The sequence below is a fragment of the Haliotis rufescens genome, unplaced genomic scaffold, assembly GCF_023055435.1.
Source record: "Haliotis rufescens isolate VD_foot unplaced genomic scaffold, xgHalRufe1.0.p SCAF_26, whole genome shotgun sequence".
NCBI lineage: Eukaryota > Metazoa > Mollusca > Gastropoda > Lepetellida > Haliotidae > Haliotis > Haliotis rufescens.
The window spans coordinates 2,628,928-2,655,399 of NW_025963957.1; the positions used below are offsets into that span (position 1 = coordinate 2,628,928).

The window sequence follows — 26,472 nt, forward strand, 5'->3', positions numbered from 1 at the left end:
AATAATGCCACGACAGTGAAGCCCCTGGACATATAGTCATCTGTTAGGGCCATTTTGTTTTCTTATTTTTTTCCTGAACTTTCAAGAAATTTCCTGAAATTTCCTAAGTTGAAATTTAAAATATAAAGAACAAATTGCCCTAAAAGGCTTCCGTACTTCAGTCTTCTAACATGTTAGTGATTGAGTGGAGAGTGAAACTATTGAGTGTGAGTGAGTTGGGTTTAACACCGCTTTTAACAGTATTCCAGTTATATCACGGCGTGTCAGCTTAATGTGGGAGGAAAGCCCGAAGTGATGCAGGTCACAGACGTTTACCACTTCGGTGAAACCCACGAGCACGGGTATGGTGCTGACAAACCTAGAAACATAATCGGGGAGAACCGGGATTCGAACCCACGATCATAGGTTTCTGGCGTGCCCAAGGGACGCAACTATGCACAGCGAATCGCTGCGCCTTAGACGACTGGGCCACCCGTGACCCCGAGAGTGAAACTAAGCGAGTCCATGTTACAACTTATTTCCGACAGTGAGTTTGTCGCTAAGGGTTTGACCAGATACATTTGAAAGCTAAATACTCCATTCAGACGTCAAAGTTAAAATGTTCAAATGACTAATCAAAATGATGTCATTGTGGTTCTAAATGGCTTCATGGTATCCCGACATTACCGTGATTCGGCACAGCAACTCGTTATTGGTCAGTTTGTGTGATATACGATCCTGGTAAGTGTAAATAAAGAGAGGTCTCTAATTCTGTACCGGAACCGTATATTACACATCTGACAAATAACGAGTTCCTGTCAGCAGTGTCGGTGAAAAGATGATACACAAGGACAATGAAAACCTTCACCCGTCATCCCTGAACTCTCTTATAAAAAAAATGTATCTGTCGGGGCGGGGATGATAGCGTAAACAGGTTCAGCGCGAAAATATATTTTGGTTGAAAAGTCTGTGATAATCCGTACCCAATCTCCCCAAAAAGCTGTATCCGCCCGCCCCTGCAATGTCATTACATTTTGAAAGAAAATGACTGAATTATGGCCATAATATATTTTTTTCAGCTTTCGTTTGTCTATTTATTGTTTAACGCTGCACTCAGCAATATTCCAGCTTCATGACTGTGGTCTGTAAATAATCGTGCTGGACCAGACAATCCAGTGATTGACATCATGAGCATGGATCCACCTAAAGGGGATACGCTGACATGCATCAACCAAGTCAGCGAGCCTGACCACCCGATTCCGCTGGTCTCCTCTTAAGACAAGAATAGTCGCCTTTTACAGCAAGCATGGGTGTTTTGAAGGCCAATTCTAAAACCCGGATCTTCAGCTTTCCGTATGGCTAAAGTGCATATGTCAAATCAAGGTCAAAATTTAGAATATCACCAAAAAAATGAAATACTCATGTTGAACTCAACAACTAGCTACATATGAACCTAAGCTCATTACATTTTGAACCAAAATGGCTGAGTAATGCCAAAAAAATAGATTTTACAATATGACTGACTCATTGGCCATACTAAACCACTTGAACAAATTGGGGGGGGGGTCATCATCGGTAGGACCAAACATGCGAGTTTGTGGTTCACTGGTCCGGTGGTTTCTGAGGGAAATATGTTTAGGACGGTAGACAGACAAACAGGCCATGACATTAGCTTACTTGACTTTCAGTCAGTTGAGCTAAAACCAGGGGTTGCATGGAGGTCAAATGGTGGTAGCTGAATCAAATGTCATGAACAAATGCTCATGATATCTACTTAAGCTTATGGATACCTGTGGCCATATTGGTAATGCTGAGAGACTAATCAATGAGCTACAAGAAGGTAGGGATTATTCATCTATAGGGCTGGGACGGGTAACTCGGTACTCAGGTCGGGTGGGTACTGAGATGGGTTCGGGTACCCGAAGGACTACCTGGACCAGGTACCTAACCAGGCAGTAAAGTTGGACTCATCCAGCCCTATCCTGTTACACAATGGCAGCCTGTAAATGATCCAATCTGGCAAGCTGAGAATTCAAAGCACGAAGCACGCAATTGGGATACAATGACATGTATCAACCAAGTCAGCGAGCCTGACCATCAGATCCCGCTTCTTACGACAAGCATAGTTGCCTATGTGGTTACACTACAAGTCACTGATGTTCGCATTTCTTTCTGACTTGGCACCCTATCCCTCCGACTTAAATAAAGATAAAACTTCAGGGTATGCATGGCCTGATTGTTTTATATGTGCATGTCATAGTTTTTGCCAGCGCTGCGGTAAAACAGTTCTCAATCGGAGATTATGTACCCAACTCTTGAGGCCTACAGTGGGTGCCCGGACAGGGTCGGGTAATAAAGGGGTGGGTACCCGGGGCAACGTCGGGTAATAAAGGTTTGGGTACCCGGGCAGGGTCGGGTAATAAAGGGGTGGGTACCTGAATACTAAATTTGGACTCGTCCCAACCCTACAATCAAGACAAATATTTAACAAATTGACACACAAGTACAAGTGAGAGAGAGGTTTTTGGTGCTTTTATCAATATTCCAGCAATATCACAGTCAGAGACAACAGGGCTCCACATATTGTACACGTGTGGGGAATCAAACCCAGGATAAAATGCGATCACCTTATCCACTAGGCTACCCCAGTACCATCAGTGATCCTGAAACATTTCTTTCAGTACTCTGCGATATCACTTATTGTTATATTGGTCAACATCATATAATCTGTGAGACCCACCAGGAGAAAAGGGACCTTATGGGTGCTTGGATACAATTATGCTGTGACCTCTTATGACGTTTGACATCCACTTACTTCAGTGAAGATCGCCATGTGTGATGTCATGTATCTCAGTATTAAATATGAATTGAAGCTTGTGAATTATACTTTTGTTTTCCGAAGATGCTGTTGTGTTAACATATAATGAAAAGTCAAAATGTGATTTTTCACCCATAATGTCCCTTATCTCATGGTTGGTCACATATGCTAAGGGATGTTAGCAAGACTTGACTTTCTCAGAATGTAACTTGACCCATCTCACCAGTTGTTCCTCTCAATGACTGATGCATCCTAACATTGTCCGAGAATATTTGCCACAAATCACCACCCATGGATACATATTAAGGGTTCAAGTGACAGCTTTTTCACAAAATGAATTATAATGCAATTTAAACAATATTGTATTGAACAAATTATTCATTTGTGGCTTTAGTTGTTTCTTGTGTTAGTTGGGTGAGTGAGTGAGCTGGGTTTAATGCTGCTATGAGCAGTATTCCAGTCATATCATGGCATGTCAGCTTGATGTGGGAGTAACGCCTGAAATGATGCAGTCTTACACGTTAACCGCTTCGGTGAATCCTACAAGCACCTGTATGCTGCAGACACGAACCCAGAAACACTGAGGGCGAACCAGGATTCGACCACATGATCATAGGTTTCTGGTGTGCCCAAGGGAAGCAACTCTGAACAAATAATTGTGGCGGCGTAGATGGATGGGCTACACGTGCCCCTTGTCGTTTCCTGGCTGCTGATGCTGGTGGTTGATGCAGCTGAATATAGCAGTGCCATCAATATAGTCACAGTGGTCATTGGTTGTGGTTGTTTTGATTGAGCAGAATCTACACAGTGGTGTTATGTGGCACAAACTGACCATGCAGCATGGGAAACAAATAAAAGCTTTTCCCACCTTTTCTGCAGTGAAGCAAGACATCAGGTAAGGGTAAGTTGGTTCTGGGTTTGAGGAAACCCTGTTCTGTATCACTTCCGAGGCTATAAAAGTCCAGTTTCCACCCTTGCCGAACTGGGCTAGAATTATGTAGGGTTTTGGGGGGCTGGACTAACGAGTCCAATAAAAGTCGCGTTACGAAATCGACATCCTCGTAAACTGCTGTGCAGATTTCGTTTGATTGCAGGATTTGCAAAACATGTGTAGCACCAACTCGGGGGTCAACAAATATTTTCCAAATCTTTTCATGTTTTTAATCAAGGTGCTCACATGATTTGATACACTTCACGAAGAAAGATATGTTTTATCACAATATATATTTCGATTATCAATCAGATCGTCTCTACGTGGCGCCGCAATTTGGTTTGAAGCAAATACAAATGATATGAGAGGTGGAATCTGATTGGTCAATAGGAGGGACATAGAAGGGACTAAACTCGTAATAACCACTGGTATCGCTAGTCCAGAACTTCCAGTCTAGTTCGGTAAGGGTAGAAACTGGACTCTTACAGTCAGTTAACTCCCTTGCCTCGGGAAGATGGCTCTGTGTTTGTTTCAGAAATCATTGATGATTTTTTACAATCATTTAAGATATGAATTATGTTCTTAGTCATAAACGTTTCACACATGTCAGAGATAGACACTATTGGTCATATCCAACTAGTCCGCAGTTCATTCAGACTAGCGATTATGTACAATAAATAGATTTCGGTTAAAACAACTAGTATGTCTAGTATTGTTACTGGTCTAGGATTAACAGACTAGTGGCCGTGTCTATCCCCACTAGACTAAAACGTATAGGTAGTCTAGTTGTGTTCTGATCTACTAAAACCCTTAACTCCTTGTATACTGTACCATTTGGAGTGAGTGATTGAGTTTGGCTGCTTTGCAAGTATCTCAGCACTATTGCAGCATGACAGCTCACTGTGGAAGAGAACACCACAGGCACAAGTGTGGTGCTTACAAACCAAGGATCATAATCAGGATTCAAACTTGATCAGCAGATCCAGGCTAAACTAAGGGATGCAACTCTGCTGAGTGAATCCTGGTGGCTTTAGTTTACTTCAAGGCTACCCATGCCAACAGTAATCTATAAATTCATTAACTACAAATGTAACATATCATAACCACCAGTACATCAACATAAACAAAAACATAACTCGATGATTTCTACAAACCAAGAGAAGAGAAATCTGTTGTCGCCAATTTCAACTTATCATCAATGATATGCTACATCATTATAACAGTAACATGCAAAGCATCAGGTACCCGTACTTCATATTAACAAACAGTTGTGTTATACTCTCCATAATGCACTACAAACACTATCCGCTAAACACCCACACATCTTTATCACAGTGATGCATGGCCTATTCATTATTTCTACAGCATGGATTTGACAGGTCGGTGGTTACAGGGATGGTTACCTGTGTCTTTCAGACATCAGCATACTCACCGAGGTCTACAGCAAACATTCATAAAACAGACTTAAAACTTTTCAATTCAGGCTATCGTATTCATAACTAAAATGATACAATGAAATGTATAAATGTATTTTCATTAACCTGACAGATCTGTCTCTCATGTATTCGAAATGTTAAAAGTAACAACAATAAAAGTCACTTTTCAAATTATAATTGATCAAGTGCATTGTACGTATCAGTACTCTCTGGCCATTGATAACCTCAGAAGAACAAAGTCTTCTTACAAGAAAATATATAGCATGGTAAGCTATAGTATAGCATTAGTTACGTTATAATGGATCGTAATGGTGAATTCTTACTAACCTATTAAATATTTCATGCACAAAATGTTTCTTGTTCTCTGTTCAACTTTTATGACATATCAATTAGGATTGATCGACGCTTATATTCTTGACTATAAGCAAGGTACCTGTCGTTAGCACCTAAAGGGCAGGCAACTCTATATTATCACGGTATCACTATTTTGTAGTGTGATACGTCTGGAGAATGTGGTTTACATCACTTCCTGTTTTGGATTATACATAATCAGTATGCATATGACCTAGGTTAGGTCAAGGGACTTCATTTAATCAAATGGGTTCTTTTCTAACCAATTTCTAAAGGAGGTAGGGGTAATTCCACTTCAAAAACATTCCAGAAACTTATCATGAAATAGTAAACACGTACACTTACGAGTAGCCGTGACATATCACAATGAGTCCTATTTTCAATCAAGCGTTGAAATATCATGCTTAGATTTGTAGAAGTAAGCAGTTGACACAGGGTGTGGATTATGAGATTTATCGATACCGCGGTGATATAGTGACTGTGATAATTATGAGTTGTACTAAACATAACCTTCAATATTTGTTTTTAGGGGATAAACTCACTGTATCTTCAATGTATCGTGATACATATGATACACTACATTACAAGTTATTTTGGTGTAAAATTAGGTGACTAATAACAGATGTTTAAAATTGTTTAAAATGCTAAACAAACCTGTTCAACAGCCAGCTTACACTGATTCTCTAGTATTTCCTGGTTGGCTATAACTAACATAACAGTCAGACTGCCTTCTCACCTATATGTTTTTGCCCCACAATATCCCATCTTTGATCTCTGAAATTCCAAATTCAAAAGCAAATAATTCAGGGTTGTCATTCACCTGCAAAAAATAAAGTATATCAACCTATGTAATATAAGTACTGTATCAGGATCACACCCATCGTATCAGAATACATATTAACTACGACCTATGCTTATCATTGCACCTCATACTGTCATGGGCACTTAGATTAAATTCCTTGATAAATTCCTGCAGTAATGTAACTACAAAAACAGTAGCCCCTATGTACAAACTTCTTAGTAAGTTTCATACAAATCATAAACCTCACTAAGATAACTTATTGTAGATCTCTTCTCATTAAAAGCATTCAAATCTAAACACATATTAACATGTATTAAAAGCTCTCTTTATCACACATATACACCTTTCACACAAACTAGGCTTAACGTTTTTAATTATGTGTATCCGTTTTTGTAAAACAATCCTTAACTAAAACCAACAATCATCATAAACTGTGAATGCCTTCTTTCCCAGCATTCTCTGTGAATGTCCGAGTTTTCCCACGTTCCTGTGTGAGCGCCCTGTCGTGGTTCCAGTACTCCTCGGTCTGCATCTCGGTCAGCCTGGACACTGTCCGGTCAAACGCAAACAGTTCCTCTTCCCCTGTGAAGATGCTGGACTTGGCCTTGTCCGAAGTCTGGGAGGAAAACAGAAAGAAGTCATTCAGGCCAAAGTAGCAGAGCAGTGTACGGCTGAGACAGCTCGCATGACTTACATACACAGGGGTACTAGGCTATATCACTGTCCTCAGACTTCAGGATCAACAGTGTGTGACGGCTGAGACAGCTCGCATGACTTACATACACAGTGGTACTATGCTATATCACTGTCCTCAGACTTCAGGATCAACAGTGTGTGACGGCTGAGACAGCTCGCATGACTTACATACACAGTGGTACTATGCTATATCACTGTCCTCAGACTTCAGGATCAACAGTGTGTGACGGCTGAGACAGCTCGCATGACTTACATACACAGTGGTACTACGCTATATCACTGTCCTCAGACTTCAGGATCAACAGTCTGTGATGGCTACAATGACGCATTGACACATGATGCTCAAAGAGTATTTGGCCCTGCTCTGCACTGGAACATTCACCATTTCCACAGGGTGAAGGTCAAGGCACCCTGGTATCCTGTAGCAAGGCATCCTGAGGTCCTTGAGATTTGCTGCTTAAGAATTTTAATCTAAGGACCCTGCACTCTCAAACATTCAATATTAGGTAAAACTCAAGGCACCCTAGGGTCCCAGAGGTTTGCTGATAAAGAATTTGAATCAAGGACCCCTCAGTCTCAAACACTGAGCATTAGGCACAACTCAAGACATCCTGGGGTGCAGAGGTTTCCTGATAAAGAATTTGAATCAAGGACCCCTCAATCTCAAACACTGAGCATTGGGCACAACTGAAGACATCCTGGGGTCCTAGAGGTTTCCTGCTAAAGAACTTGAATCTAAGTACCCCTTAATCTGTCAATCTAAAATATACCCCGCCAGTATGTGCAGGTGCTACTCACTGCCTGGATGCCGAGATCGTCCATGAGAGCCATGTTTGCCAGCTCATCCCGCTGACTGAGAGTCCCAGCGGAGAACAGGTGCCTGGCCTCAGCTTCAGCAGAACAAACCACCTTCACCTGTAGACATACACAGCACACTGTTTGATTGGCATTCTAGAAGTTGGCAAACACCTCTCTTACTACTGCAGACACATCACATAGCAACTCTTCAAACTCAATTTGAAACTATTTACAACATACTACTCAAATGAAGTGAAAGATTAATGATAATAATATGAAAGAAGGTGTGTTCCTCAATTTCTATTGAGTAGTACATAATTCTATTCATTATGACTTAATAAGCTTAACAGAACAAACAATGGTTGCCTGCACCCCTTGAAATGATCAGGAAACAGGAAAAGGAAGTTCTATTGAGGGAGACAATTTGTACCCATTAGTTGATTACACTGCACAGCGTGAGGTTTCAAATGTTTCATGTCAAACCCACGGGCTATCTAGCTCCACAATAAAAAACTCAGAACATGTATTTCGATTCTACGAAGACACAATACATGGCCATTTAAGCCCCTGTTTCTCAAAATCAGCTGTTTCAATAAACAGGGATCATTGTGATTTGAAACCTCAGTTTGACTGATAAAGTCATAGTAGTATTAAGGAAGAGAAATTATGAGGAACACAGCGTAAGAACAACAAAGAAATAAGATAACAAAGGCGGAAACTTAACAAGGGAAGCCAACAGATAACTGGCGGGGATAGGTGATTAGCAATGGACAAATGGAAGCCAACACTTAACAGTAAATTGGTGCTGATAGTTGATTGCGGTAGACAAATGGAAGCCAGGACTTAAATTACCACTGATTGGTAATAGGCAATGGACATATATGTTTTCTCTGCCTCATAGCATATATTCACCTGACGAAGGAGTAAGTTTTTTACTCCGAAATGTTGTGTTCCTCGTAATAAAGAAGTTGACATCCATGAATCCTCTTCCTTGTGTGTATCACTTCTAGAAGCCTTTCAAAGACCTGGACGTATTAACCTTTCAGTAATGGTTCCAGTGTGCAGTCTGTCACATACCTTATTATCATAGAAAGTGTCTATGAGCGTGATGAACCTCCTGCCCTCAGTCTTGTTCTGCAGGGTCATTGTGGGGATGTCTCGGATGATGACGATGTCAAACTCCTGGCTGATGCGGAGGTAGTCTACAGCCCCTAGTGCCTGGCAACACAGCAACAACCAAACATTTCAAATGGAAAAAAAGCCTTGCTCATCATGCTTATGCACTGAAAAGAGTGAGTGAGTTGGGTTTAACGCCGCTTTTAACAGTATTCCAATTATATTGCGGCGTGTCAGCTTAATGTGGGAGGAAAGCCCGAAGCAAAGCAGGTCTGAGATATTTACCACTTTGGTGAAACCCCCAAGCACGAGTATGGTGCTGACAAACCTAGAAACATAATTAGGGCGAACCAGGATCCGAACCCACAATCATAGGTTTCTGGCGTGCCCAAGGGATGCAACTCTGCACAACGAATCATGGTACCTTAGACGACTGGGCCACCCGTGCCCCGCTTAGATGACTGGGCCACCAGTGCCCCCCTTAGACGACTGGGCCACCAGTGCCCCCACACTGAAAGGAATTGTTATCTTTCCCTCAAGTAAATGATGTACAGTAAATCTGGAAAGTTTTACAAGCAGGAACGTACTGCAAAAACTGTGAGTGACAGAGTCGCAACAGTTTCATGACGCAGTTATCTTTGCAGACCAACAACAAACAAAAGACATGAGGCGGCATATCTTTTTTTTATTCACTTCCACACATTGACAAACCAGCCAGCACTGATTAAAGAAACAATTCCTCGCATCCTGTGTTTCCCTAATTACACATTGTCACTTAGTATCATTAGTCTAATTAGTCTAAGTTCACTGACGTGCTACATCTCATCAAATTGTTGACATAACACCAAGCAATCCAGATATACACCTGTCTATTCTGCTAGATAAACACGCCACACCCCACTCCAACCTTCCTAGTCAACAACAAAACATGCATCTATACTTTAAAAATCACTGACAGACACTGAGTACCGTGTGTGAAATACCCATAATGTCGGAAAGCGCATGTTAATTCTCCAATAGTAAGTAATTAAGTAACACTGAGTTACCATTTCATAATGCCGTTTCCTACATATCAAATATAACACCTGTAATAGTACCTTTCATATTTAATAATGTTAACGAGTGGCGCAAAACTTTCCAGATGCACTTACGGCTATTGTTAGCCGCTTGCAGTAATTTCACGGCGCAAAACTTTCCAGATTTACAGCATAAATTTTAGTAGGCATTTAGTGATTTTGTCAGGGGTATTTTCACTGACCAACATCTTCATTGCCCCAAATAACAAGGTCTTAGTCAGGTGAGTTGGGTTAAATGCCCCTGTGAGCAGTATTTCAGTTATATGAATGTGTGTCATGAAGAAGAAAAGTCTTAGTGTTTACAATTTGGGCTTAAAAATATAAATGAATTTGTTCTCAGGTAATGACTTTTGAAAATATATTTTGAGCAGGCAGTTGTTTAATTTTGGGGGGCTTTTTACCAAATAAACAGTTGTGTACCATCGACCTGGTTAAGGCCTCCCTACATAAACAATCACTTCTTTTGCCTCCATGACCATAACACAAGATGTGCAGTAAAGCGATGCGCATGTAAAGGGAAGTAACTGCGTGTTATATTGGATCGCATTGTTATAAAGTATTAGGATTTTATCATTTTTTTAAAAAATGGAATAAAAATGAAACATGCATATGATGATGTGCCTGAGAACCAAGGCTACTATTTTTTTTAGCTTTAGTGAAACCCATGTATCAGGGGTACATTTATGTACTAACTCATACGACACAGACCCCTCCAGCATTACTGAGTTATAATGTCTGCTGAAGTTGCAGGTAGCTAGAGAGTACGTACAGTCTTGCATAAATGGCTGAATGATGCGTAACTCATACGACACAGACCCCTCCAGCATTACTGAGTTATAATGTCTGCTGAAGGTGCAGGTAGCTAGAGAGTACGTACAGTCTGGCATAAATGGCTGAATGATGAGTCCAGAACTCGACCACACGTCACCGGCAGCTTCAGGTCCCGGCCCAGGATTCTCAGAGTTCGAGGACGTATAACTGAAATCAGCATAAACACATTTATTACCTACGTGGGCAAACATATCGGGGTTCATAAAATCATATATGCCCTTGGGTCATATCACGTCACAAGACAACAGTTTATTATTTCCGTCATCCGGACACTCATATAATATCCTCTATGTTCTCTGCTTAATCAATTTGTCTTTAAACTGAATTTATTTAAGAAAACCTGCTGTTTACTAAATTTCATGTTAGAGAGGGACTGTGCTCCAAAAAACCTGCTGTTGACTAAATTTCATGTTAGAGAGGGACTGTGCTCCAAAAAACCTGCTGTTTACTAAATTTCATGTTAGAGAGGAACTGTGCTCCAAAAAACCTGCTGTTGACTCAATCATATGTTAGAAAGGGACTGTGCTAAAAAAAAACATGCTGTTGACTCAATTTCATGTTAGAGAGGGACTGTGCTCAATGGTCAGGTGCCTATTTCAATACTTGATGTTACTCAGTGTCCTGTGGGAAACTGAGACATCGTCTCTGCGTAACTAAGGTGCTCATTTACCATTAGGCTCATATACAGTCTCAGCGTCAGTCATCAGGCAATCATAGTGGGATTTTAATGCTTTGACCCAAGCTTGCCAAGTCCCCCTATAAACAAGCATACCATACTCAATAACTTTCTCATAGTATAGCAACACAGCCCACTAAAATAATAGCCGTTCTGCTACATTACTTGATGGTAGTGAGTGATACGAGTTTGGTTTATTGCTACTTCGAACAGTATTCCAGTCATATCACAGAGTGTCAGCTTGATTTGGAACGAAAGCCCTGAGGCATAGACATTTACCACATTGGTTGCTGAATTGAAGGGCTTTTGAAGAATGTTTTATTGCAAATTCAAGGCCTTTACAAGCCTGCGTGAGCCATGTCAAGGTTAGACTGTCAAACACAGCAATAGGATGTTGTGACATGATCAGTCAGAACAATGTTGTAGTAGAGGGGAGACAACTCACTGGCATTCTGGCTCTTGCGTAGATCTTCAAACACTCTGTCAACTTCAAACTGGCTATCACACATTGACTTTCTAAAATATTAAAACAAAACCTTTGAAACAATCAAAAATACTTTAGAAATAACAATCACAATGTTTTCCACAGTTTTTCATAATACTACAACAAGATCACACTGGGAGGTACCACGTAAGACACCAATCGTACCTAGTTAACAACAGTGCTATCCAACCACTACCCACCACCATGTTAAGTAACACTAGAAGCTTACATGAAATACGTCCTTCCTTCAGCCGGAAGCGTCATCATACGATAGTCAACACCAGAGTCCAGACACACCACGCTGCTGTAGTTCTGAAACAGTATCTCAGGATCACAGATGTTCCAGCACATACTTCACATAGACACAAAATCATTTCTCCTCCCCCGATGGTGTCAACATGGTCCATGGTCACTGCCCCACAGATTTGGGTACACTACATTTAGGGCTGGGATGGGTCACTCGGGTACTCGGGTTGAGTGGGTCCTGGGTAGGACCCGGGTACCCACAAGACTACCTGGACCCATGGTAAGTCATGTGATATATTGTTTAATGACAAAAACTCACTATAGCTCAGTAGTTACACTACAAGTTGCTAATGTTCGCATTTCTTTCTGACGATGCACACATTCCTTTTGACTTGTATATGTTTGAGTAATGATATAGCTTCAGTCTACTTCAGTTTACGCATGATCTGATCGTTTGATCCACATATCTAAATAGATTTAGCCAGGGCTGCGGTAAAACAATTACTAATAAGACATTTTGTTCCAAACTCTTGAGACTTGCAGTGGGTACCCAGATAGGGTCGGGTAATAGGGGGGCTCTCAGATTACATTGCACAAATGATAATGATTCTCGCTTGACTATGTATGCAACGAGTGCCTAAGCCTTGTGTCCATCAGCTCTGTCTGTGCCAAAAATGTTTTGAAATTACTAGCCTGAATACGGATCTTAGCATTACTTTCAATATATTGTAGCATTAGTATGTGGACTTTTATTAGCTGAGCTTACAAGACTGAACAGACTTTAACATAACTCGGGCTTCAGACAAGTGGCTGAAGACACAGATTGTACAGCTTCAGTGTCAGACGGTAGGGTTGTGGAGTAGGGTACATTTGACATCCATGAGTGACTGACCTCATTTCATTAGCTTACTTGAACGCTGTGTCTCTACTTGTGTCTCTACTGGGCAATTTTGGGAATTCAAACTCTGCATAGTGAGTTTCAGTTCTTTACCACGCTCAGTAACCCATGTTCCCCATTCCAAGGTAAAGATGACGATATACATGATCTAAGGCATAGTTTTATCATGTTTATTGAACAAAAGTATGCGTGTGCTCTTAAGAATTGCTAGTGCAGTGGTAGTATTAATATCCAGCAGTCAGGGGGGCCTCTTGTGGATGTGGATTTACAATTCCTACAACAGAACCCGTCTTTTCGCATGCTTGGGTAAAGTCACTGAATCATGCGTAAAAGGACTTTGAGTGAGTGAGTGAGCACGGTTTTACATCGATTTTAGCAATATTCCAACAATATCACGGCGGGGGACACCAGAAATGGGCTTCACACAGTTTACCCATGTCAGGAATCGAACCCAGGTCGACGGCGTGTCGAGCGAACGCTTTAACCACTAGGCCACCCGACCACCCCAAAAGGACTTTGATGTCACCACACCATAAGCACTTGATTAATTCCCAGCCTTCCTTTCCGCCAGGATACTTGTAGGGATACAATTTGCTTTCAAGTGTACCACTCAAATAAATGTTAGATATGCCCTTTAAATTTCAGTTTTCAAACAAGACAAACTAATATTGATCCATTTTCAAACTTGAATATCATTCATTAGGAATCAGATTAATTAGAAGAGTTGAGCAAATGATAGTGATACCTTCAATATCCCTATGAAAGGCACAAAGTTTGCACGCTGTAGGCCGTTCTTGTAGAGATCTGAACAAAAAGAAAACAAATCCATGAATACAATATCGAACTTGTTAACTTAAAAAAAAAAGGCAGGAGCTATGCACCCAATATAAAGATTTATTCATATTTGATTTAGGTACTACCAGCTGATTACACAGTAGCTCCGACGGAATTCAGAGGCAGAATAGGTCTCCCGGGTCATGCTTATCATATACTTATCACATACTTATCATATACTTATCTTATACTTATCACATACTTATCATATACTTATCTTATACTTATCACATTGACATACTTATCATATACTTATCATTAGAGCTTCCTACTGGCAAGCCAGGATAAGTTGAGTTGTGACCTGACAATCAACCCATTATGATTATGTATGAGGTTCACCCACTGGCACATACCATTGTGAAGAAAAGGGTAGTGGGTGGTCCACAACAAGTAGTACGATAGATATGTGCATCTTGGCTAACCACAAGTTCTAGTGGCGAGTTCAATAGCACATAATAGTTGGTGCTCATGTGAGGTACCCGATGACTTTGAAAACGGTGACCGCATAGATAACAACAATTATGTATTTTTTAGGGTAAAAATATGATTTATACTTATCCTGACTTATTCTTATTGCTTATCTCTACTAATTTCCAAAAGGTAGTGGAAACTTCCTGAACTGTGTTTCCGGAGAACAGAGAAAACATATCACCCAAACACACCCCTGGACTGCACATGCACACCGGAAGCACGTGACCAAGACCGGTTACTCATGAGCTTTGCTCATGTTATCAACCCTTGGTGTGCCCAGTCCGGGCCTGATTGTTTACAGGTCTCTGTGACATACTTACAAATAGACAGCTTTCAAATCACGGATTTCTTCAAGTGGAGCAAAGTCCCCTTATAAACACTGATAAGTCACATATACATATTTCACAAAAGAATACATAAATACCATTTGGATGTCTGTTTGAAGTTGCTACAACAACAACGCCATTTTCAAACAGTTCTGTGAACAGTCGTTTCAGAATCATGGCATCAGCAATGTCCGTCACTTGGAACTCATCAAAACACAACAGCCAGGTGTCTTCACTGATCTCATCGGCCACAGGAGCTATAGGGTCGAAGGCATGGGACCTCTTTACGTTCCTGTGTTTCGGCTGGCTGTGTTTCAGCTCATGGATTCCTGGAAACAACATAATTACATGTCCATATCAGTCGGCGCCAAATACCCTGGAGACGACAAGCCTGAACTAGGCTCTTAGCACTTTTCAGGAGTGAGTATGGTTTTACTGTGCTTTTGGAAGTATTCCAGCAATATCATGGCAGGGGACACCAGAAACAGGCTCCACACATTGTAACCATTTCGGGAATTGAACCCAGGCCTTTGGAGAGATGAGTGAATGCCCTAACCACTAAGCTACCCCACTGACCCAAGGTTCATAGCCAACAGTAGATGAGCCAAATATTTTACATACCAGCACTACGTAGTTTAAATGAATAAAAGGCTAACATGTAAGTTACATGGGCAGATATAACGACGACACAACACAGGAGTGGAGGCCTCGCTATAGAGTTATAAACTATGTAGACAAGGAACTTACGTCTGTGTACATCCAGCATGAACTTGTGGAAGTGGACGCGTTGTTTCCTCCTCACTGAGCACGTATGGTAGAACATGTCCATCAGCATTGTCTTCCCGCATCCTGCACACCATGAGTGAGTGAGTGAGTGAGTGAGTGAGTGAGTGAGTGAGTGAGTGAGTGAGTGAGTGAGTGAGTGAGTGAGTGAGTGAAGTGTTTGTTTTTGTTTCTTCGTTTGTCTGTAAATAATCAAGTCTGGGCCAGACAATCAAGTGATTGACATCATGAGCAACTGGGATACAATGACATGCATCAACCAAGTCAGTGAGCCTGACCACCCGATTCCGTTAGTCGCCTCTTACGACAAGCATAGTCGCCTATGAGTGAGCGAGCGAGTAAGTTGTGTTATACACCGCTTTTAGCAATGATCCAACAACATCATGTAGGGGACACCAGAAATGGGTTTCAGACATTGTACTCATGTGGGGAATCAAACTTGGGTCTTTGAGAGTGAATGAGTATTGTTTTATGCCGCTTTTAGCAATAATCATGGCTAGGAACACCAGAAATGGGCATCACACATCATACCCATGTGGAGAATCAAACCTGAGCCTTTGACGTGACCTGCAAACACTTAAACCACTAGACTACCCTACCGTCCTGTCATTTTGTATATCATGGGTGGCAGCGTTAGAAATTGGCACTAGTCCTGTAGTCCTTTCCAAACTGACCAATAGTAAAGGTATCCTAAGGACTAGTAGAAAATGGCCCATTTTAAGGGTTTTGCTATATGTTATCATTATAAGGACTAGTGGACAAAAAACTGTTAGTTTCTAACCCTGGGTGGAACGACTGATCACACTTTCAAAGCAATTGTCTATGGCTCGAAAACAATTATCTATATGACATATAAATATCAATAGATCGACATGTCTTAGACATAGGAGTAACTGAACTCACCAACACTTCCATACAGGTAGAGGCCCTTTGGAGCTGACACTTGCTGCTGGGTACCAAATCCTAGACTCTGAAACAGCAGGAGAAGTCTTCGATTCATCTTTGGCATCAGGAGATTGAGGTTTGCATACATTCTACATGGTGCTGACAATCGTAACTTTGGGAACTGATTGATTTCTCAGCGGGGTTAATGAGCTGGCTACATGGAAAATAATTGCCCGCTCCTTAACTAGTTGGACATAAATCTGAACTTGCTGCTTTCGTTAATTTTTTCTGCTGTAAAATTGTCAATAGGACTCCTTGTGAATGAACAATCTCATTAAAATCAGACCTTAGTTCTCGCTACCGCTAAACAAAGATCTGAGGACATCCCATTAGGGGTCACGTCAGAACGACCTTTCACCAGCTCAATCAGAGCATCGCTTACCAGATTATGAAAGTGACAGTCGGAGTGTGATTTCTGATCATGCAGTCTCGAAAACTTTAACTCCGAACGATAGTTATGGGTTAAAGGACTGTATCCATACACTCTAGACCATCTATCAGCCATTCCAGAATGTTCTTTTGTTCAGGTTTCAAATTTGTAATCGAGAATTTGTCAAAATATGTTTCGAAGCGTAGTCGCCAATTTGAAATTAGTGCCGTAAAGCACGAGAAAGCTGCCTTCTGATTGGTCATTCCATTGGGCGGTCAAAGTTCGCGCAAGGTCGGTCTGACGTGACCCGTAATGGGATGTCCTCAGATCTTTGTTTAAGCGGTAGCGAGAACTAAGATCTGATTTTAATGAGATTATGTGAATGAAATACTTCAAACCACAGGTAGGTAGATTGGTAGTTACTCAATATTTCAATAGCAACAGTTTGTGAAACATTCTTGTTTTAACAGGCAAAAGAACATTTTTCTAGCATTTGCAAAAGTACGTAACCTGGTAACAGCATAGAAGCAAAATGCAAACACGGTACAAGTTCAGAATTCAATGTCAGTAAGTAAACAAAATAGCAATACCAAGTACACATCCTGGACAAATCTGTCAAAATACATAAAAGCCACTACTTTAAAGATGGCTAGGTTAAACTTAAATAATTATGACAAAACTTGACAGACACAATACTCGCCATACATTTTTCGCTGGAAGTACTCATTCCTACCTGCAACCAGGAGGCATTCTGTGCCTGAGGTTTGTAGTTCTTGAGCTGCAGATGCAGGTCCTCTAGGGACGACACCACCTCTCTCTGATACTCATCCCTCCTCAGCTCCCCAGTCTCAATCTTTGACAGATATGCCGCCAGAGGGCCATTGTAACCTTGGAAACTTACTTCCTCCGTCAAGCTGTCAGTTGCCAAGTTGTCACCATTTTCTGCAATAATTTAACATCTATAAATGGATTATCCTGAGATTTAGTATTTAATGCAGATTTATTCTTAAATAGTCATGTCAAGTAATTTGTAACACAAATTGAAGAATAGCGTTTGCTTGAATTCAGGTAATATTTATCGCTGAAGATCTCACCAGCTTTTTCAAATGATTTCCAAATGTAACTATATGAGTTGAGGTGAAATGGAGATTGACATTGTGTTCAAGACTATTGCTCTCATATAGCGACGTGCATGCATGTGCATACGTGCATGGCTGCTTGTACTTAACTAGTCCGGACTAATGTTGATTTTATAGTGCTAGCACACTGAGATACCATGCCGCAGTTTAACATGAATAACCCTTCAGACACAGTATACTGACACCCAGTCAAACAGTCCTTGTTTTAGCCCCATAATACTGAGCGCCAGGCAAGGTAACAAGAAGTACCACATCTTTTGGTATGACATGGCTGGGGATCAAACCCCAGACATTCCATCTCCGGGCAGATGCTCTACCAATAGACCATGAAGGCGGTCTAACCATACAAAGCAGTGTGTACATTAAGTTTGAAAGTCAAGGGGTTCTGGCCAGACCCTACAATGTTAAACATGTTGAAAGACATAAAGCTTAGGGGTCCTTATACCCTGTAAACATGTCATTCTGCTATAGCGATAAACCGGAGCACCTGTAGAATACAGCACAACAACTTCTCGTGTGGATAAATGCCATAGGTCGCACGTCACTATCACAAGCAACCAGTTCTAGTGAAAAATTTGTTGGACACGAACTTGCGAGCTTCGGATTCTTACCCCGACAGCTAACAGACTGAGTTATGTCCGCTCTGTTAAACTAAGTGCAAATTTACCTAGCCATTTCTAAGACGTTATGCAACTGAACAGAAAGGGTCCAATAGGTGAGACACTTATGAAGGTTACAGGTAGGCATGATGTCTCGTGACTGTAGTCTACGGACACTTACGAGTGATCCTAATACCATTTGGCACACTCGTCCCATTCCGTAATCTGCAAGATACTGTGTGGTGAGGATTAAGCCGAATGGTGTGAACTGAAAACGGCTTCAGGCGTCAAGCATTGAATACCCGGGAATGTATGAATAGTTTTTAATAATTCATCATTTGATTTTGTGACAGAAAAGTTGGGGAGGTAACAATGTAAGGTCAATGTGGATCATAGTAAGGGACGAGGAAGCCATAAGCTTGGCTAGTGATGTAACAAGAGTAAGTAGGCATTTGTATCAGTACTGAACAAATCTAGCAGGTTAAAGTGGCTTGTGTGGATGTTCCAGGACAGTTTCCAGTAGCCAAAATATTCAACACAAAACCATTTCTCAACTTTTTTTTTTAGTTAAAATATAGCTTCTGTCAACTTCAGAGTATGCATGATCAGATCATATTATGAGTGTATCTGAGTAGGTTTTACCCAGGCTCCAATAAAACAATTCTCAATTGGACATTTTGTAGCCAACTTGAGACCTACAGAAGGTACCCGGGTAGGGTCTGGTGATAGGGGATCGGGTAGCCTGGTTGTATATTTGGGCTTGTCTCAGCCCAACTACAAACCTAATTGATTTATTGAGTGTGAGTGAGTGAGAAATTGTACCCATGTGGGGAATCCAACCCGGGTTTTCGGTGTGACAAGCGAACGCTTTAACAACTATGCCACCCCACCACCCAATTGATTTATTGCAAAAGATGTCCGACCATGTGTTCGGACCAGCAACATTTGGATATCTGCAGCATGTATATAAATAACCTAACAAACTGTGTTGCTGTGCATCATCATGATCATGGTGCAAAATAATGAAAATTAATGGATCAGAAAAAAAAATGTATGTACATTAGTTCCCATTTATAATCAAAGTTGAAACAAAATATAAAATATGTTGAAAAAAAAGTGCTTTCATAAACAGGGCCTTGCTCTAAATTGCACCGTTGCAGGCTACATTTAGTAAACAAATTTTGAAAACTCTCAACATTGCTGGGCTTATTCAATGACAATGCATGTAGAGGTGATAGATCTCTGAGAGGTTCTTATGCACACTCAATGGCCCCAGCTACTGTGTTGCTTGGATGACGTTACCATGGTTACAGGGCATTGTTATACCTCTATTAAGAATCTTGAAATTCAATTGGTTAATCCATACCACGTGATGAAAGAATACATTTCAAAGTAGACCCTGAAATCATGTGACTGACACTGACCTCGAATTTTGACTTGTCTCCTGATAGATATTAACTCGTCCGCTAGAAAACAAGATGGCACCTGGTACGAACATTTCACAGTTTACAGCTACTGAGTGAAACAGAGGACAGTTAAAAGACCTCATAAACCTTAAAGAGAATTTCGGTATGTTATAATAAAACGAAAGATTACTCTTGACAAGCATGGACCCTCTAACCCGACCCTGCAGCATCGATCAGGTCAGATCGATGCAGGGGTCTGGTCCTCGGGTCCTTGTTTACTCATATTGAGCTTGTCAAGAGTAGTTCTATTGTTTCACTGGTGTGTTTTGCAACAATATTTCACAAATTAAGTCATAGAGTATTGTGATGTGTTTGTAAACTTGTGCTGAATTCTAAAGGTAGGCCGGGCAGTCGGGTAGCCTAGTGGATAAGTGTTCGCTCGTCACACCGAAGACCTGCTTTCTATTCCCGACATGGGTACAATGTGTGAAGCCCATTTCTGGTGTCCCCCGCCATGATATTGCTAGAATATTGCTAAAAGCAGCGTAAAACCATACTCACTCACTCACTAAAGGTAGGCCACTAAACCTTAACTTGCTCAAGGACTACAGCAACCCCCTAATTTCTGTCAACATTATTCAGTTTTGAATATAGGAATTAACATACAATATTATAATCTTGTGCAATGGCAACGGCCAAATAGAACTCGTTCGTCCTAGCTGTGGTTGAAAATCGCTTCAATGACGTCTGATCACACTGATTGATGACACTGACTGACGATGATTGATGAACATTTATAGCAATCATGAAAATGAAGCCACTGCATCACTGTACTAACCATGCTAACATAATGATATTCCATGATTAGTCTTAGGTTAACAGTAAATATGAGTAGCTTAACTGTAAAACCTTTACTTCAACATGTTCAATGAATATGATCGAGCATGGCATAAAAATGATTCTGTCAAATCAACAGCTTCTGTGACATGTAAACATGGTAAATGATGGCTGAACAATTTTCATGAATACTGAACTATTCTCTGTCACGTGTACAGCTTTGATCACTTTTTTAACCGCTTGCTAAGCACAGCTGTTTCATAAGCATTAATGCACTCGTTCGCGATCATATTATAGGCCTAGTTGTGATTACACAACTAACAGACTAACGATGTTCATCATATGGGCCTATCTCTTTTTTCCGTACCGTGACATATGATGTCTAAAATTCAAACTGAAAATTGTCACTGAAATAGAAAACGGAGAATGACCTGAAACATTGAATTTTGCCCTTGGTATTACAGTACTAGGCTCAATCACGGTCAAATTCATGGATGAACATTTGAGGGATATATAATAGGCTTTCATAACCGTAAAGTTAGTGACATGATCATTTAGAATAAAATACCTGATAGGTTAGGAGCTGTGCTGTAGCACGAAAACAGGATTTTGCGAGATATTTTCCTGAACTGAAATTGCAAAAGAGACAAGCTCCGCATGTTTCAGCTCACCATACCCCACGACAGACTGTCAGTTATCTAGTCTAATCGGGAATCAAGAGTAATCTGTCCTTGGGTAAAGACAAATCGGAGTTACTCTATGAGACCTTATATATCTTGGCGTCTTATTCACAGTGGGAACTGCTGACCTTCCGATATACACCCGAGATGTGCCGAACGCAAAACAGGGGAAGTAACCACGGAGTACTCCAAATTAACCAATTTGATACGAGGTGGTCAAAGATAGCGGTCCTCAGTTCGAATCTTAAACTTGCCACATTAATACTTGTATGTTTCAAAAAAAGAATTAGAAGGCAATTTTGAAGAACGGGTGTGAAAATGACAATTAAATTCTTCAACAAAACAGATATGAACATGAATTATATTTCATTTATTCCTTTTTCAATATTTTAAATAATATCTCACATGTGCATAAAACACGGGTCTGCTGGCTCAAATGGAATTATGATTACACTAATACACAAACATAATGACTCAGTTTCTCACATGGCATTTATTACAATAGACGAAGTAAGTAAAGGGGCACCGCGGAGTATAAATACTCTGTGGTACATTTGGCGTAGACACATAATGACAACCAGATTATCTCTCCTCTCTTATCCACGGGGGGTACGGGTGGCACATTCGTCTTAGGCGCCGCGATTCGCTGTGCAGAGTTGCGTCCCTTGGGCACGCCAGAAACTATGATTGTGGGTTCGAATCCCGGTTGGCCCCGGTTAAGTTTCTAGGTTTGTCAGCACCAAACCTGTTCGTGGGTTTCACCGAAGTGGTAAACGTATTCGGGTTATCCTCCCACATTAAGCTGGCACGCCGTGATATAACTGGAATAATGTTAAAAGCGGTGTTAAACCCAACTCACTCACTTTATCCACGGCGGGAGCGGTAGGGTAGCCTTTCACTCGTCACGCTGAAGACCCAGGTTCTATTCCCAACATGGGTACAATGTGTAAAGTCCATTTCTGGTGTCCTCCGCCATGATATTGCTGGAATATTGCTAAAGGCGACGTTAAATCCACACACACACACACACACACACACACACACACACACACACACATACACACACACACACACACCCTCCCCAATCTCATCCGCAACACTCCCATGTCAATGTATTGATATATAACTTCTTATCTGCGCAGTGAAATGGCATGCTTCATGTCAGTATAGTTTTGCCACCCATGCAGTGTACGGCAAGAAAATGTTTGGACATTTTTAACATCATGGCCAAACAATACATAGTAGCACACAACTGGCAAGTGATATGTGTGAATGTGTGATCGGGTCGGGGAACACTCTCCAACTGATTACCTCAACAAATCAATTAAAATAGTGTGATTTCAAAGTTATATAATCTGTTATTCGCAAACTGAAACTACCTGGGAATTAAGGTAAATGGATGACTTTGGTATTACCATAATTCAAATATTATGTCAGGTATTATATATCACCGCGTGTTGAGGTAGGCCGTATGGTTGAGGTCGTAGGCCTTTACCACTTTAGTAAAAGGCTATGGTGCTGACAGACCACAGATTGGGGGATTCGAACCTGAGACCAGCGTCTCCCTTAATTCTATGGGACACACGGAGATTTGTCATATCAGGTCTGAAAGGTCATAGCACTGGTTCTTGCTCGGAAACAATATGTCGACGTTTATATTACTGTCTTGTTGTTTATAACTTGATTCAAGATGTAGGAGAACGCTGCCTTGTGTTGTACGTAAGGATAAGAATTTACGGATGAACAACTTCTTTATTACAATTACGAGCAACCTTTCGGTGTAGGTTCTAACACCGTTATGAAGCAAGTGATATACAGAGTGTGGTTGGCATGTATATACATGTATACAAGTAGGAGGCAATGTTTATACGGTAGAGTAGATATTGTTATGCTGGAGTAGAGAAGCCTGTTATGTACACACAAGGGTAGTGATGACGATCATCGGTGAAGTCATTGACATAAACAAAGGATGAAGCCAGTTATATAAACAACGGTATTATGGCTGATTAGGGTCTTTGATGAGTTGATGGTACGCCGAGGGTATGTAATAGCCTTGGTCACGGTTGAATGACGGCTGGAGTCTTTTGATGTTGATGGCTTCTTGCAGTTTCCTGATCTTGAAGTCTTTGAGGTTGGTGGTGAGGGTTGTGACTCTCTCCCACTGAATGCTGTGGCTTGGGTTGTCACGAGTGAGGCCTGATAGAGCTGATTTAGAGTCATCTTTGGAGACTGAGCTTTGATGTTCTTTAATTCGGGTTTTGAGGGGCCGAGATGTTTCTCCTATGTAAGCTTGTCCACAATTGCACGGAATGTGGTACACTGCTCCTGATGGTTCTAGCTTGTGGCTAGATGGTGGTTTCCCTGTGGCTTTAATTGTGTTCTGAATGGTATGACTTCTCTTGAAAACTACATCAATGTTGGAAGAAGTTGTTCACCCATAAATTATTATCCTTACTTAGTACTCCAACTTCTAAATGCCTATCAAAGAAGTTATGCTTTGTGGTGTGTTGGGGGCAACTGAGGTGGCCCAGTACACCAGAAGTGTATTTCACACTTTGTTCATTGTATGCGGGGAATCGAACACGGGCCTTTGGCGTGACGAGCGGACGTTTTTACAATGCACTAAGCTACCCCTCTCTCCTTAAACAGATATAAGTTTGAAAGTCATTATGTTAATACAATGTATATTAAATACCGAATTCTCAATAAATGTCCGGATTATTTTCCCTTCCTCGGAAATATACCAGTGTGAAATAGTAACTGGTCGCACGAAGGGTGATTAGGAAAAGTTCATACACTGGTCACATTTAAAGATACCGGCAACGAATTAATACCTGTTCAATGCAACCCAAATGCAACTTCTCCCCGGAAGGGGCATGCACTGCATACGCCAGTACGAGTGTGCCAGTGTCGTATGACGCTCTTTGAATTCTTTGTATAAGGAGTATATACTCGGTTGTACCTAACAAGTTGTGACATGTAGACATCAAGGGCTGGAGCTGCAGGAATATTACTCGACATAAAGGGAAAGTTGAACTACTGGAAAATAGAAGTCATCCCTCTTGTCAAACAGTCTTGTGTCGAGTGTTTCGTCACTCCGAATCTTTTGCATAGATCTAAATATAACTGATGAGACAGTCTCAGTGGTCTCCTCTATTTCTAGTTCAGGTGGGTTAATCAGTGGAAGGGAATTGGCTTTTGGATGGTTATTGAACGGTATCAGACCTTCGATATATTCCTGAAGAGTAAGTTAAACTTCTTGGCCAAATTACCTTGTTTTTGAATTTGCCAATCGGAGCAGAAATTCTGATTCATTTGCATAAAGAAGCAGATCAGCCATCTTCCCGAGGCAAGAGAGTTAACTGACTTTAAAAGTCCAGTTTCCACCCTTGCCGAACTAGGCTGGAATAACTGGGCTCGATCGTAGCGCCACCAGTGGCTATTACCAATTATGTCCCTTCTAAGCCTCTCCTAAGGACCAATCAGATTCCACCTCTCGTATCACTTGCGTTTGCTTCACACAAAATGGTTGCGCCCGGTCAGGACGATCTGATCGATAATCAATATCTACATTGTGATAAAACGGGTCTTACATCGCGAAATGCATCAAATCACGTGAGCACCTTGATTAAAAACATGAGAAGATTTTGAAAATATCTGCTGACAACCAGTTGGCGGTGCACATGCTTTGCAAATCCTGCAATCGATCGAAATCTGCACGACAGTTTACGAACCGGATTTCAATTTCGATAGCGATTTCGATTGGACTATGCATAGACTCGTTAGTCCAGCCAAAATGTAACTCCATAATACCAGCCTAGTTCGGCAAGGGTGGAAACTGGACTTTTATAGTCAGTTAACTCTCTTGCCTCGGGAAGATGCAGATCAGCAAGAAGGGGAGCACAGTTGGTGCCTATGGGGAAACTTCTTGCCTAAATGTCTTACCCCCAAATTTACATAGATGTTACCAATGAGGACGTCTTTCCAGTAAACCTCAGATAACACATTGGCTTTCGTTTTTGACAAATTCACCTGAACTCTGATGACAGATACGTAACTGTTTCTATGATCACCACTTTTGTAACAAAAGACCCACGGATCAATGAAGAAAGTTTTTCCGGTATGTCATGTGGAATAGTTGTGTACAAATTTGAAAAATCAATTATTAAAACAGAATTGGACTTTTTTCTGCCTCACCCAAAAAAACCACAACAAATCAAAACAAACAACAACAAACAAACAAACAAACAAACAACCAACCAAACAAACAAAATAAATAAATAAATAAATAAATAAATAAATAAATAAATAAATAAATAAATAAATAAATAAATAAATAAATAAATAAATAAATAAATAAATAAGTAAATAAATAAAATAAATAACTGAATTAAAAACAATAACAAAATAAATAAAATAAAATAAAATAAAATAAAATAAAATAAAATAAAATAAAATAAAATAAAATAAAATAAAAACATCTAGATCTAAATAAATATAGAATTTGCATAATCAAGTTTGGAATTTGATGAGCCCTTTGACGAGCGGGCTAGCGGTCCCGCTCTGATTTTCCTCTTGTCACATGTTCGTGTCCTCCTCACTTGGTTTCATGGAGTCTAGGGGTGGGGTGGGGCGACCCTGCTCCAAAGTACATGCCCATGTATGACACAAATGACACAAAATCGCCAGCTGTCCACTTCTTGATTTTCTTTTTAAGATAACTCTTTTCAAATAAATAAATAAATGTCACGATCCACTCCTTTGACCTTGTGATAAACATAGGAAATGCACAGTGTATGTAATAAAAAGAACCGCCCTGCGAGAGCAAGATTGTCAGTTTCGAACTCATGATTCATATATGTAGAATAATAACACTCGCGCGCATCAAGGAAATAGGAGAGTTATATCCCTTGCACAGTTACTATTTTTGTCATTTTACCCAAG

At 40.7% G+C, this 26,472-nt stretch overlaps 1 protein-coding gene across 1 annotated transcript; it reads right to left on the reverse strand.

Annotated features, from left to right (window-relative positions):
* Window positions 1–1,218: 1,218 nt before the first annotated feature.
* Window positions 1,219–21,578, reverse strand: LOC124141424 (AFG1-like ATPase). The gene is made up of 12 exons (XM_046509432.2): window positions 21,417–21,578; window positions 17,601–17,809; window positions 16,456–16,522; window positions 15,517–15,618; window positions 14,868–15,098; window positions 13,884–13,942; window positions 12,224–12,306; window positions 11,956–12,026; window positions 10,881–10,981; window positions 8,889–9,029; window positions 7,812–7,928; window positions 1,219–6,933 (listed from the first exon to the last, which is right to left on the reverse strand). Exons 1-12 carry the CDS (start codon window positions 21,505–21,507, stop codon window positions 6,742–6,744), a joined length of 1,464 nt encoding a protein of 487 aa, XP_046365388.1. The 5' UTR covers window positions 21,508–21,578; the 3' UTR covers window positions 1,219–6,741.
* Window positions 21,579–26,472: the final 4,894 nt, after the last annotated feature.

Coding starts and splice junctions, on each gene's coding strand:
- LOC124141424 (XM_046509432.2), bottom strand. CDS start 21,507: ATGCGGAGCTTGTCTCTTTTGCAATTTCAGTTCAGGAAAATATCTCGC. Junction 9,030..10,880: donor TCAGCCATTTATGCCAGACT/GTACGTACTCTC, acceptor CTGTGTTGCCAG/GCACTAGGGGCTGTAGACTA. Junction 6,934..7,811: donor ACGATCTCGGCATCCAGGCA/GTGAGTAGCACC, acceptor TTTTCCTCCCAG/ACTTCGGACAAGGCCAAGTC.